The following is a 14256-nucleotide window of genomic DNA, read 5'->3' on the forward strand; positions in this document are numbered from 1 at the left end:
GAATGATTTTGATGCTTATAAAGTGCAGACTATCGAGCAGACGTGCCTCCTTTCATATTTATTGTATGTACAATTGTGTCAATTCACTCAGGTTAAAGTGCCTAAAGGCAGTGTATCTAGTAGTTGTGATGTAAATTTAATTTGTTCATTTATTTATTTAAAGTACTTACAACTACCTCAACTAAATGAGACTCCCATCTGATCAGACTTTTCATCTCTTTGATGAAATGTTGAACCCATTGTCAGGATCATTTCAATCCGGCAGTCTACCAAAGCAAATACTTCAGCATTTCCGTACCTTTAAAGCAGCCACCATCAGATTATTTCTCACAAACTGCATTCAAAACCTTCCAGAAAGCAATGCAATGCGGCTGCCACTAAAACCCACAGACAATGCATTCTTGTTCATCATTGTGAACTTGCAAAGATAAAACAGTACTGTCTGGGGCTGCATCATGGAATGTGCCCCCGGGCGCAACAGGAGTCTGCACCTGCTTTGTGCACCCCTGGGGAACTTTGGTATTACAGAAGGATGGCAGGAACACTTTTCTGGTCCCCTTCTGTAATACTGATAGTGTTGGCGCACATATAGCCCCAGCATTGTCACCAGACGGTATTTGCATGAGAGCATGAGCCCATGTAAATGGGGGAATCAAATTGACTCTGCACCCATGCCATATTACAGACGCGGGTGCAGAGGCAAACATGCTCTTAGGAGGAGCACTGGCAGTGCTCCACAAGAAGGTGACACACTGTCAGTGTGCCCCCTACAAGCATACATCTCAAGATGTGAAAGGGGGTCTCATGGATACCCCAGACATCCACCTGCAGGTGGGTGTAATCACTCACTACACCTGCCAGCAAGGTTATTTCTAACCCCTCTTCAAAGTGTGGGGGGGGGTTTCCGCCTGCACAGAGAAGCACAGAATGGCTTTAAAGCAGCGGCTTCATATTTCACTTGAATGTGCTGTCCCCAGGCAGCACGAGCTCACGGTTGCCCTCAGGGCAGCGCATTAATCAGAATAGGGTACACTTGTTTAAAGGTGCGCCTTGACGTAAACAGGGAAAATGCTCTCTATTTAATACTGTGCCTGGAATTTTAATATCACACTGTTTTAAACACAATTTGAAGCTCACAGGAGTGGAGTACCACCAGTTGCTTTGAATTTCTATATAAATGTACAAACCCATTTATTGCTGGGATCGTCCTCATTAATAAAGAAGACCTGGCACACGTGCATCAATGGCTGATTGGTTAGAGGGTCTCCATCTTTACCACTCTTCCCACAACAGACATGGATCTGCCTTCTCTTCTCTAGTGAACAAGCCTATCTGACATTCATTCATATGGGTAGACCCTATGTATAAAGTGAAGCCTCCGTCACAATATAAAATGTAACAAGCTTAGTCACAAATGATTCTGGCAATATGTGCCTCCCATATAGGGAATTAATCCAATAAAGTGATCTAATGCCGTAATCAGTTATTCTAGACGCCGACTATGTAGTGGGTGGGAGTCTGAAAATTGTAGTCAGCGGAAATATATTTTCGTGCTTCATATCTATTGAAAGTATCTTATGTTTCTGGGACTACAGGTGTTTGCTTCATGCACATCACTGACTCATTCACAGTGAGTCTGCATTATGTATGTGTATAGATTGCCTTTTAATACTGGATGTTCAGTCCAGACGTCACTCCACATTTTTCAAAGCAACCCACTGACCAAATACACCTTGGTACAACAAAAATACCTAGGGCCTCCTTACCAGTCTGAGGGGCATGGCGGTGGCGGTCTTCCGACCGTCCTATTACAATCAGTGGCAGCCGCAACCTCTTGGGATCAGAGATCCCTGGCGGTGGCGCAGCAGTCTTGAGGCCACAATATGGTTGGCGGAGCTGCTGCGGCCTGTCAAGCATATTACACATTTCCTCACTGCCTCACTTTTCATGGCGGTCACACCGCTATGAAAAGTGTGGCAGTGAGGAAACAAAAGGTTCCCTACAGAACCCCCTTGTGCCTCTGCACCATGTGCCTTACAACAAACAAATGATGGACGGAATGCTGACAATGCATACATTCTCCCCCAGTCAAGAGATCTGGGTTAAATCCATCGTTCTTTTGCCCACTACACCACCCCAGTTTAGACATGGCCATATGCAAATCAGTCTTGACCCTGTGCCTCATGGGAACAGTCCAGCCCGAACTGCCAAGCCATGTCTTCCCTGGACCGGAATCAAGCATCCTAGGACCGGTTTCTGCACCATGTGCCCCCCTGTGATGATGCATCCCAGTACCTGCACGGCATGGACTGCAATAGTCCATGCAGTGCAGGTACTGATTTTGACGTTCCCTTTGCAGTGCCTATTTCATAGGCACTGCCAAAGAACCTCCCACCAGACAGGAGAAAACTCCTAATCTGGCAGGCGGTTCAACCACAGGTTTGGCGGTCCAACACCCCAAACTCTTAATGAGGCCCTAGAACTCACATGCACCTTTCTATATTTATAGAATGACCTGCATTTCTATGTAAAGATTACAGGTTAAATTTGAAATGCATTTCTTATGTACTTTTTTGATTTTTAGAATGAAAGATATATTAACCCGTGTAATCTTTAGTATTAAACTGTGAAAGTAATGCATCCTATGTCCATAAGGTATAGAATGTATAGGCAGTAACAGTTGTCTAAATGTTAACTTATTTGTAGAACCTCCCGAAGATGTAGAAGCAGCTTCTGAATCAAAGTCAGAAGAAAAGCCCAACCTTGAAAAAAATGTTGCAAGTAAGTAAATATTCAAGTATATTGAGATTATACAAGAATACATGTTCTTTTATTTTTTAATTACATTTTTTGATTTACCTGACATTTAAAAAAATCATAGTGTTCATATAAAAATGTGTAGGGTCTCTGTTGTGAGGGCAGATCGCTTTCATCATAATTGTAGAGGGAAGGCTTCGGGTGAATGGAAAAAATTTAAACATGGATAAATATGAGAAAACAATAGGGTCAAACTAATAAAGAATTTGGGCCAGGTTTGTGTCACCAAAGTGGAGGAAGCCGGTACATAGTGCTAATTTTAGAATTTCGTTTGCAGCACAAAACATGTTTTGCTCTGGGAAGTAGCCCCAAAGTAACTTTGCCTGACGGGGGCGTGCCATGGCCCGGACATGGGCATTCTCATGCAGGCAGAATCTTCAGTATTATTAGATGAATGGCCTATATTTTCCCTATATAAATATAGAATTCAAATGCATTGAAATATAATGTATACATTTTAAAATGTTTACCGTAAAACTTCCTGAAGTTTTAGAAGGGACTTCAGAAAACACATCCACCCAAGGTCAAAATCCTCAAAGTAAGTAAAACATGAATATGTGTGATTATTCAAGTAGACTATTTTAAATGCAATACTATCGTTTTTGTTCATTATATTGTTTCAGTAGACTCCTCAAAGATAATTGTGGTCATAGAAAGGGATGGGCTCTGTTTCAAAGTCAGTTAGCAAAACTCATAACGGAAGGAGGGAGTGAATGTCGAGTGGGACACATGTGAAAAGCAAAAGTTGGGAGGTATCACCACAAGCATCAACGTGGCCTCTTCATTGGGGCCTATTCACAAAGGCCACTTGTAGTATGTAAAGTAGTCTTCATGTTGTACTCTTTTACATATTCTTACATGCCTTTCTGATTTAACTCTAAGTAATCTAAAATGGCAGCAATATGGGAATATTCAGGGATTATGCATATACAGTTAGTACAAGTAGAAAGGACTGTGTCCTCATTGCATTTTCGCTAATAGGGAGTTGGACGTTTCTTGGCCAACCCACAAAGTCATGTAAAAGACAGTACATAAAAGAGCACACCTGTAGTACTTCTTCCCGTACTCATAAATACTTCTATGAATTAGCCCTAAATTGTCAATGGTAGGGAATTGGGTATGTCCCACATAAAAACTTTGAAAAATGTTTTTCCAGGGCTCAGTTTTTACACACAATTGCTATAAAACCATAGACACTCATGGAGAGTTTGGACAAAACATTAGGTTGGAACTATCCTTGTCAAGGATATCAATTTTTTAGGTGAGTAATATCGTTTTCAAGAATATTGTTGTTGTAAAAATAGTTTTCAATAATATAGTTGTAAAAAACATTTTTTTATTATCTTTATGTGTGTTAGTTTATTTATACATTTTCTGAGTTATTGTTTGAATCATTGTCAATAATATTTTTAAATATACTTGGCAATGTTAAGTGATAGTTTTTAATTTAATTATAATAATAATTTATATTGTTGTAGCGGGTTACTAAGTTTGCTGGAAAGCTAATTAAATATTAATAATTCATAAATAATTATTCATGTATTATTACTAATTTAATTGATTATTAATTATGTTAATTGTGTAATTATATTTTTTCAAGTTATATATTATGTGTGGGCTTTTGGGTTTGTTGGGGTATAAGATGGAAAGTTAAGTAATAATTGAAAATTAATAAATGTATTAATAATTATTTGATCATTAATTATATAAATTGTGCAATAATTAAATGTTGTAAGTTATTTGTTAGGTGCGGGAAGTTAAGTAATAATTAACAATTGATTAATAATTACTTCATTGCTTAATAATTGTGAAACTTTTGTAATAAATATTTTTTTGAAGTTATTTGTTAGATGCAGGCTGGCGGTTTTGTAGAGGTATATGGTGGGGCGATTATTAACTAATAAATTAATTAATACATAATAATTCATTGATAAATTCATTCATTGATGAAGTAATATTGAATTGACAATTGAAAGTTCATTTATTAATTTGTTATGAATTATGGTAATTGTGTTAATTTAAAAAAATATGTATTTTAAGTGTGGGCTGCTAGGTTTGTGGGGGTATAGTGTTGGAAGTTAAGTAAGTTAAGCAATAACTAGTTGCCCATCTTTTGAAAATTAATTGTTAAGTTGTTTAATAATTATGTTCATTGTTTATTTGTGTGAGGATGTGTGTATATAATCTAATTAGGTCTTTCATTCTGCCCATTATTGAGAGTTTGAAGAGGGTGGAGAAAAGACTTGCGGACATAGAGTCCGTTATAAGCAGCAAGGTTGATTTGGTCAGGGCTCAGGTGAGTGTGGCTGTGCCACTCACTCCCATGGCCACACTACCTATCAATAATGCCCCTAAAGTCACATCCCAATCTACCAAAGCTACATTACAGCCTTCTAGTCAGGCAGATTCTAACCAACAAAGGTTACTGCCCCATAAGCATGTAAATAAACCGGCTGGTAATCCTGCTAGTGAAGTCTCGAGGGGAAGGGCAAAGGCACCCACAGGGAACACGCTGGAAGAGTGGGGAAGCAATAGACACACCAGGGCTTTAGCGAATAAAGGGCCACAAGTAGAACTACCCCCAGAAGCTGTGCCCTTTGTGGTTGTTCTGACGGGGGTGCCCACATTGGCAGACAACAAGAGGGAAGGGTTCGCCCAGTTGAAAAATAAAATCATGCACTGGCTCAGTATATACCAACCAATCATAAAGAACATCAATGGTGAGATAGTGCACGTTAGGCGACTCCCTTGGCTGGGTGGCAGATGCAAAGATATCGAGGGAGATTTAGTTGTAGTTAATTTCAGAGATCCTCGCGCGGTTGACTATATACTAAATTGGCCTACGGGAAATGGTAATAACTGCATCATCCCCCGTGCCTTGACATATTTTTATCCTAGATCCCTGGTGTTCCCCCTAACCCATACAAGTGGACAGGCTCCCACTCATTCAAACCTCTTAATATCATACAACACTAGGCAACTGGCACATGGATAATACACAGCACCTGCTGTTGATCCCTTTGGGTGGAACATCGTACCTCCTAGATTTAACAGAAATACCAACAGGAGAATGGATCATTTGAGACCCTCTACACCCCTGGAGACAGTGAACAGGTTTGATGTGTTCACTGGTATGGATGATTGCGACTGAAGATTACAGTCTACGCTGGGCATGTGGGGCCGATTATGCGCCGCTAGCCCAGTGGGCAGTAATTATGAGGTCCTTATGGAGGCCATCAGCCCCGATAATGGGAAAGTGGCTCCTATAGCAGCCAATAGTTCTGATAATAGTGGGACCACAACCACCACACAATTATTGTTTTTGGGGTGCAATGGTGACAGTAGTTTATCCCCAAAATCAATAGGCCCATTAGAAGTTACCATCGAGCCTATCCCATGTGTGCAGGGTGGGAATAAGGGGGTTATCCCTGACTTGTCCGCCAGAGGTTATAAGGTTATCCATTTGGTATCTTGGAATGTGGCTGGGTTGCAAAAAAAGATGGCTTTTCCAGAATGGAATGCGTTTATCGAGAAGTTCGATGTATGCATGTTCCAAGAAACCTGGAGTTTGCTCCCAGTACACAAATCCGGTTATGCAACCTTTTTCTTGCCTGCACTAAGTTGTGGGAAGGGCAGACCAGCAGGAGGACTGCATGTCTGGGTAAAAATTGAACTGAATTGGGATGTTACCACCCACGAATCAGCAAGTAGGGATATCCAACACCTTTCATTCGCAGGGCAAAACAAGGGCAGTAGGATAGATTTATTTAATATCTATTCTAGAGGGACCCCGGGGATTCAACCTCATGTACATTAGTGACCTTAGAACAGGCACTAGCCAACTGCCCCCCAACCTCTAAAATTATCGTGGGAGGGGACTTTACCTGTACATTCGAACCCCTCAGTGGGGATGATCCCTTGGGCATAGAGGAGGAGGATTCCAGATGGTCCATTCCAGCCCTGTCATTAGCCCCAATCAGAAATTTGGTCAGCAAAGGCAATACAGATCAATGCCCTTACCGTGGAATTCAACTTAAGAGCGCTAAATGGCAGGACACCCTCTGACCGTGCTGGAGCGATGACCTTTAATAGGCTTAATGGCCCGTCTAGAATTGATTATATCTTATTGGATGCCACATTGTGGTGTGATCTAATAGATATGGAGGTGGTACCTTCGCAGGATAGCGACCACAACCCCTTATGTATGAAGCTAAGGTGGGGTAAACTAAAAGGATGTGTGAATAATGTCGCTTTGTGGTCAACCAACGAGGTCGTCCCTTATAATGGTAATCGTAGGCTGAAATGGGATAAGGTTCAATCCCAGGAGGGTAATCTTGCGAGGATCAGGGCGCACGTAGCAGATCTGACTGTAGAGCTGGTGGATCTTGAACTGGGAAAAGGTAGTGCCCAGGGGCCGTCCTTCACCTTGGCTTATACAAACGTAATAGAGGAAGTAGGACAATACTTTTTAATCCAGGGTAAAACTGGTAGAGTGAATAATAAACTGCCCAAAGCCAGTAACCCTTGGTACTCGGACCAGTGTAAGGTAAAAAGGAAGGAGCTAACAGTTGCCCTGCTTACAAAGAATCCCTCACTAGTTAGAGCGGCTAGGAAGGATTATGTGAGGGTAATGGTGTTGGCCAAACGAGAGTGGGAGGAACAACACTGGCAGGATCTCAAATCTGCAGCTAACACTGTTCTGGGAACTGATTAACAAGGCTAGGCAGCGAAGCATGCCACCAATAGCTAACCACATAACAAATCAACAATGGTATTCCCACTTCTCTGCACTGTATGGCGGGATAGATGCGACACGTTCATCTCCTTCTGATCCAGATAGTAGGGCCCTATCTCCACTGGTGTTTGAGGAGCCATTTCTGGCCTCTGAGGTAGCACTGGCCATTAGACACCTGACCCCGAGGAAGGCTGCTGGCCCTGATGGGATACCGGGGGACCTCCTTTTGGAAGAACATGTAGCCTGGGCTAAACTTATTGCCCTAATAATGAATTTGATTTCCAAGGGACACCCTGTGCCAGATTCGTGGAAGGGAGCAGAGGTGGTAACTGTGTATAAAAAGGGTGCCAGAGATGACCCTGCCAATTACAGACCGATCAGTCTGATCGACGTGATCCAGAAGGTGGTTGGCAGGGTCATTATCTCGAGGGTGGGTGTCTGGATGGAAGAGGAGCCTGTCCTTTCTCATTTCCAAGCAGGGTTTTGAAAAAAGGTGGGCACGATGGACCAGGTCTTCCGCTTCTTTGCGATCTATTGGAAGTCTGTGACCATCAATAAAGGTAGCCTCTACCTGGCTTTCATAGATCTCAAGACGGCGTTCGACCTGGTCCCCCGTGCAAGGCTGTGGGATATCTTAGAGAAGATGGGCTTCCCAGGGCCACTTTTGGGTTTTATTGTGAAGCTCCACGAGGGGAATTATGCGAGGATTAGATGGGGCACCCAGGGACAACTGACAGAGAGGGTGCCCGTGAGGAGTGGAGTCCGCCAGGGATGTGTTATGGTGCCGACCCTGTTCTCCCTCTTTGTGAATGGAGTGGTGGACCACCTGAGAGAGGAATCGGCAGACGCGCCATCCCTGGCAGGGGAAAAAACACCTACCCTACTCTTCGCGGACGACACCATTTTGATCTCTAAAACCCCCGCAGGCCTCCAAAAGCTCTTGCACCGTTTTAGTGCGTTTTGTACCGATAGAGGTCTTACCATCAACACCTCTAAAACAAAGCTTATGGCCCTATCACCCTCCAAGAGATTTAGGAACAATCTCTCGCTTAATGGTGCACCCCTGGAGTTGGTAGATTCCTTTGACTATTTGGGTGTTAGAGTAAATAGCCGGATGAGTTGGAAAGATCACTTGTCCAAAATGTTATTAAACCATAAAAGAGTCTCAGGGGTGGTCTTGAGAGAACAGCGGGAGTCGACGAGTAAACCTGTGGCACCGCCTCTCGCAATTTATGAGGGCCAAGTATTACCGGCTGCCCTATACGGATCCGAGTTGTGGGGGTTTGAGAATACATCGGAGTTAGTTACATCTGAAAACAAGTTCATGAGAGATCTGGTAGCCCTTCCAGTTTCCACCCCGCTAATCCCACTACGGTTAGATTTGGGTAGGCGCCCCCTTAAAGACTTAGTGCGCCTGCGCCCACTACTTTTTGGGGTTCGATTGAGAAGGACCCGGGAGCTTCATAACTATGCAGCAGCTCTAGATGAACTTATTCTGCTTAATACAGGTAATAAGATCAAGTGGTTGTGCAATCTGAGGCAGATGGTTGTGCAATTGGGATTGAGTGAATCATGGACGAGCCAAACACCGCCCCCCAAGTTAGTGATCAAGAAGTTGTATTGGGACTGGGTCCAGGAGGAGGCCACATGTAGAGGTGTAGGGGGTCCTCTCACTGAGCGGTTCCTGGAGTTTAAATGGACAAGGAAACTTGAACCTTTCCTTGACTTCATAGGGAAACCCCTGGATAGATCACTCTACCTAAAAGTTAGGCTTGGGACTCTTCCGGTGAACGACTTCACCTCCGGGTGGAACAACCTGGGTGGTCCAATGAAAGCTTGCCCTGGTTGTGCAGCCCCTAACGAGTCTGTGGCGCATTTCCTCTTTGCCTGTCCAGCATATAGGGTTGCCAGGAAGATATGGTTAAAGCCATTATGCAAGGGGCTGGGTCTCAGATGTCACAAAATGGCCCTGCGGGTTCTTTGCACCGACACGACCTCTACTGCTATGGTGTGTGGAGTAGCTAAATACTTGGGTAGTGCATGGCAGACACGCATGAGGAGGGCCAAGTCCCTCCACCACTCCACCTAATTGCTAGAGGGTTTCCTGGTAGGATGTTCCCATGGTTCCTGGTATCTGTTTTTATTGTATATTTTATCAAATTAGAATTTGTGTAGTATGTGAGGTTGTATGTATTTAAGGATTGGCGGGTTCTTGTTTTTATCCTTTTTGTACTGTATAAATTGCATACTTTTATGATGAATTTTTTTATCGAATAAAGTATATCAACAACGTATATATATGTATATATAACAAGAGCACACTTCCCACGATTCGGAGAAGCGCAAGACCGCACACAGTATCCTTAGTCAATAAAGTTTATTTGGCAAAGTGTTTCAACCTGAAAAGGACTTCTTGACAGCCAGTTATGCGGAGAAACTAAATACAGCTAGGTAGTCTGTCTTCACAGTTATTTACTTGCACTATCACTTTAAAAAGGAGAAATGGTGGATGTCATGTCATGTGATCAAGGGCTGCTGAGCCCGAAATGCGTCATGGCGGCATTTGCACTGAAATAAAAAAAATAGCATCAATGAACGGGTGTCCATTTCCTGCTTGAAAGTTTGCGCAAATAGAAGCTTTCAGAAAGTTGGACATTTACGTATATATATATTTATATATATATATTCACTGAAAAAACATAGGTTTCAGGGACGTTATAGTTAAAAATAAGCATTTAAAAAACCTTAGAAATTCACTGAAAAAACCGTAGGTTTCAGGGACGTTATAGTTAGAAATAAGCATTTAAAAAAACTTGAAAATTCACTGAAAAAACCATAGGTTTCAGAGACGTTATAGTTACTTGGACATTTGACACGTATAAAACCAGAGAAATTCACCTGTTACAGTTGGTTGAGCTAACTATAACTTGCACGCCCGCAATGCACTGCTGATGACGTCACATATTAGAACACTCATTTTATTTATAAATCTGTTTATTGAAGTTTAAAGAAGCGTACAGTACATTATGAAGGCAGAATAACATACATTGACATTTGTACCGTTGTTATGTACCCGGGCGAGTGTACATTGGTTGGTGAAGAGTGGATACACCTCCTGATCTCATGTCGGCATTGGAGACCTCTCCACTATGGCGACAGCTATAACGTCGCTTTTGGTATCCTACCACAGAAGGAGGCGACCCCAAATGAAAAATACTAGCACTCCACCCGTTCTACCCCAGTATTTCTCCATAAACAGTTAGCAAACCATGGAATAACAGGGGCCGGCCTTCAAATACCCAACCAATACAGCAACAGCAGCAAAGTCCGACCTTTGTTCAAGTATGCCTGTCCATGTCCCTTAGGTCGTCCCCCCATCCCGATGCCCCATATACAAGCTGTTTCACAGACAATGTCGCATTTGCTTTTGCGCCCCACCTAGCCGGCTATGCTCTTGCTACCGTACGCCATGCCATTCATCTGGACTGACTAGCGCTAGGCCCCCCTAGAATGGCGCCCACGTCACGCACCTGACAGGCTTCTGCAGGATCCCCATCTGATCGCATCAAGGTCTGCAAAAGTGCCTCCCACTGAGCTGCTATGGGCGTCATCCTGAGGCCTAGCGTTTCCTCCCTCAGGAGGGCCGTGCCCTCCGCCTTAGCCCACACCAGGAATGAACCTCGCTATGCCCGCGCGTGTGGTGAATCAGCCGCTTTCCAGCGTTTAGTGAGCAGCCGCTTTGCCACCACGAACCACAGGTCGATGAACCGAGAGGTAACTTTTGTGGAAGGAGTTCTGTGAAAGAGGTGTAACAGGTCGGCTGGCCATTCGGACGGGATATTGCGACCTGTGCACTCGCAGAGCGCCTCCTGCACTGCCTGCCAGTATGAACGCAGTATGGGACAGCTCCACAACATATGGATTAGGCCGACTTCTAGCTCCGCACAGCGGGGGCAGCCCGCATCCGTGCGGTGGAAGTATCTATTGATGGATGTGGGTGTGAGGTACGCTCTGTGTAAGATGAAGAATTGTATTTGGCGGAAGCGCATGTTCCTAGGGATCTTCGTCGGGCCCTGCAGCACCCTGTCCCATTCCCTGTCGGCCATGGGCCGGGCCAGGTCCGCCTCCCACTTACGACGCAGCGGAGCCAGACTGATCGCCACATGTGTGCACAAAGATGCCGCAAACCACAGAACCAGATGTCTCCCCCGCCCCATTACATGGAGATATTGCATCGTGAGATGTTGTTCCGGTTCCTCCCTGAGATCTCCCCAACAGCTCGTGAGCGTTGCCATCAAAGACCGATGACGAAGAAAATGGCCGAGAGCCAACCCCGTCACCTCCGCTAAGGCGGCGAACGAGAGGAGGGCACCCTCCCGCTAAAGATCTCCCAGCGTTTGTATGTCTACCGCGCTCCAGTCCGCTAGTTCTGAAGCACTAAGCACCCCCTGCCCGCTAGGAGAACCTTCGAGCGGTATGGCCGGGGCATAAGGAGTCCGGGCCCGGGTGAGGTAGAGGCTACGGTGGTAGCATTTGTAGGCCACCACCACAAGGAGAGGTACAGGCCTCGATACTTTCGCGGCCGGGTGAAAAAGCTTAATGATGTCAACTAAAGGGAGGGGGGGTGCAGCAGTCGCAGTATCATCACGTCCTCTATCTGCCAACCACCGGGCTATCCACTGCAGCTGCGCAGCCAGGTAATAATGCTCAAAGCATGGCATTGCAAGTCCCCCCTGGTCAGTGGGGAGGTACAGCTTGGGTAACGCAACTCTATGGCGTGCATTACCCCATAGAAAGTCCCGAAGTGACAGCGCAAAGGCCACGAAAAAGGATGCCGGGATATAAATGAGCAGGTTGGCGAAGTAGTACAGGAGCCGGGGTAAAATCACCATTTTGACTAAGGCGACTCGGCCCGTGACCGTGAGGGGAAGTGTACCCCAGAACCGCATCTGAGTCTTGACTGCTGCCACGGACCTGCCCAGATTGCCCTCTACAAGATCCATGGCTGACGATATATCTGGATACCCAGATACCGAAAGGTGTCCGGCCGCCATTTGACCTGCACACCCCCAAGATGATAGCTCGGATCTTGAGTGTCGGCTCGAAACGCATACAGACAGACTTAGCGGCGTTTACCCGGAGGCCTGAGAGAGCAGCGAAGCCGAGTAGAATGCGCTCCAGTTCAGCCAGGATGTGAGTCACATCTCTGACAAAGACCAACAAGTCATCCGCATAAAGCAATACCTGATGCGTCGCTTCACCTAGAGGGATGCCATCAGTCAGCGCACTACAGAGCGTAGCAGCGAGGGGCTCTATTGCGAGCGCAAACAGGAGGGGTGAGAGCGGGCACCCCTGTCTGGTGCCACGGCAGAGATGTACGGCCCGGTTCTCACTCTCACCGTGGGGTCCTTGTAAAGAAGGGCTGCCAGCTGGAGGAACCCGAGACCTAACCCGCAGTGCGATAATGCCGCCACCAGGTACCCCCATTCCAGACAGTCGAAGGCCTTTTCAAGGTCTAGAACCAGCCAGCCCACCCTAGGCCATCGTTGGACACTGTCAGAAGCCTCCCGGAAGAACCGCTGCAAATTAAGGGAGGTGCTGCGCTTAAACACGAAACCATTTTGGTCAACATGCACCAGCACCGGCACCGTTGGCGCCAGGCGTTCCGCCAGCACCTTAGCCAAGATTTTGTAGTCCACATTAAGCAGAGCAAGGGGGCGGTATGACCCCAGTTGGGTGGGATCCCGCCCGGGCTTGAGCAGAGATACCAGATAGGCCTCTCGCATGGAATCGGGCAAGGCACGTTCTTCAAGTGCAGCCAGATAGAGAGCGTGCAGCTTGGGTACCAGTAACTCCCAATAGGTCTTGTAATATTCCGCTGGGAGCCCATCAGGGCCCGGCGCCTTCCCAGAGGCCAAAGAGGCGACCGCCTCTCCGATCTCATCCACGGTGAGGGGACACTCGAGCGACTCCTGATACTCATCTGGGACCGTGGGCAGGCAGGCAGCCTCCAGAAACCGGTCCAAGTCCTGCACCTGCTGGCGTCCCGTCGAACGGTACAGGGACGCGTAGTGCTCCGTCATTACCTGATGAATCTCCCACTGTGTGTATACAAGTGACCCGTCGGGCCCGCATATAGCATCTATCGGAGCGTGAACAGTCTCCTGTCTTAGCAGCCAGGCCAGCAACCTCCCCACCCTGTTCGACGTGGCAAGAACTCGAGCCGAGTGAGCCGCATAGTTGTGGCAACGCAAGCACTCCAGCAGCTCAGCGTGGCGCGTTCGAAGCCGTGCCAGCCGGGCCGAGTCATGACCTCCGCCCTCCCCGTGTTGTTCGCACGAGAGTAGGCGAGATTCCAGGCTAGCGAGCGACAGTGCAAGCCGCTTACGAATATTCCACGTCGCGCCTAAACAATGCCCCCTGATAGTGGACTTATGGGCATCCCACTCTATCAGCTCACTACTCATTGTGCCCTCATTCAGGTCAAAGAACTGCTCGATCGCCGTGCCTAAGGATACACGAAATTCTACATCCTCCAGGGCCGCTGGTTGGAGGCGCCACGTGGGGACTGGGGGACGGCCGGGGTTCCATCTGAGACGCAGTCTGAGAGGATTATGGTCGGAGTGTGTCCGGCCTAGATATTCTGCCTGGTCTATCAGGGGAATCAAAGAATGGGATCCCACCACCCTGTCGAGACGCACATG

At 46.1% G+C, this 14256-nt stretch overlaps 1 protein-coding gene across 1 annotated transcript in view; it reads left to right on the forward strand.

Annotated features, from left to right (window-relative positions):
- The window catches only part of LOC146821647 (uncharacterized), a 1582729-nt gene that overhangs the window by 413280 nt on the left and 1155193 nt on the right, over window positions 1-14256 (forward strand). Inside the window, exon 12 of the mRNA XM_085609888.1 lies at window positions 2707-2781. Within this exon, the coding sequence (XP_085466014.1) occupies window positions 2707-2781 (75 nt within the window). The remainder of the gene's footprint in view (window positions 1-2706; window positions 2782-14256) is intronic.

Source organism: Triturus cristatus, chromosome 6 (genome assembly GCF_964204655.1).
Source record: "Triturus cristatus chromosome 6, aTriCri1.1, whole genome shotgun sequence".
Taxonomy (NCBI): Eukaryota; Metazoa; Chordata; class Amphibia; order Caudata; family Salamandridae; genus Triturus; species Triturus cristatus.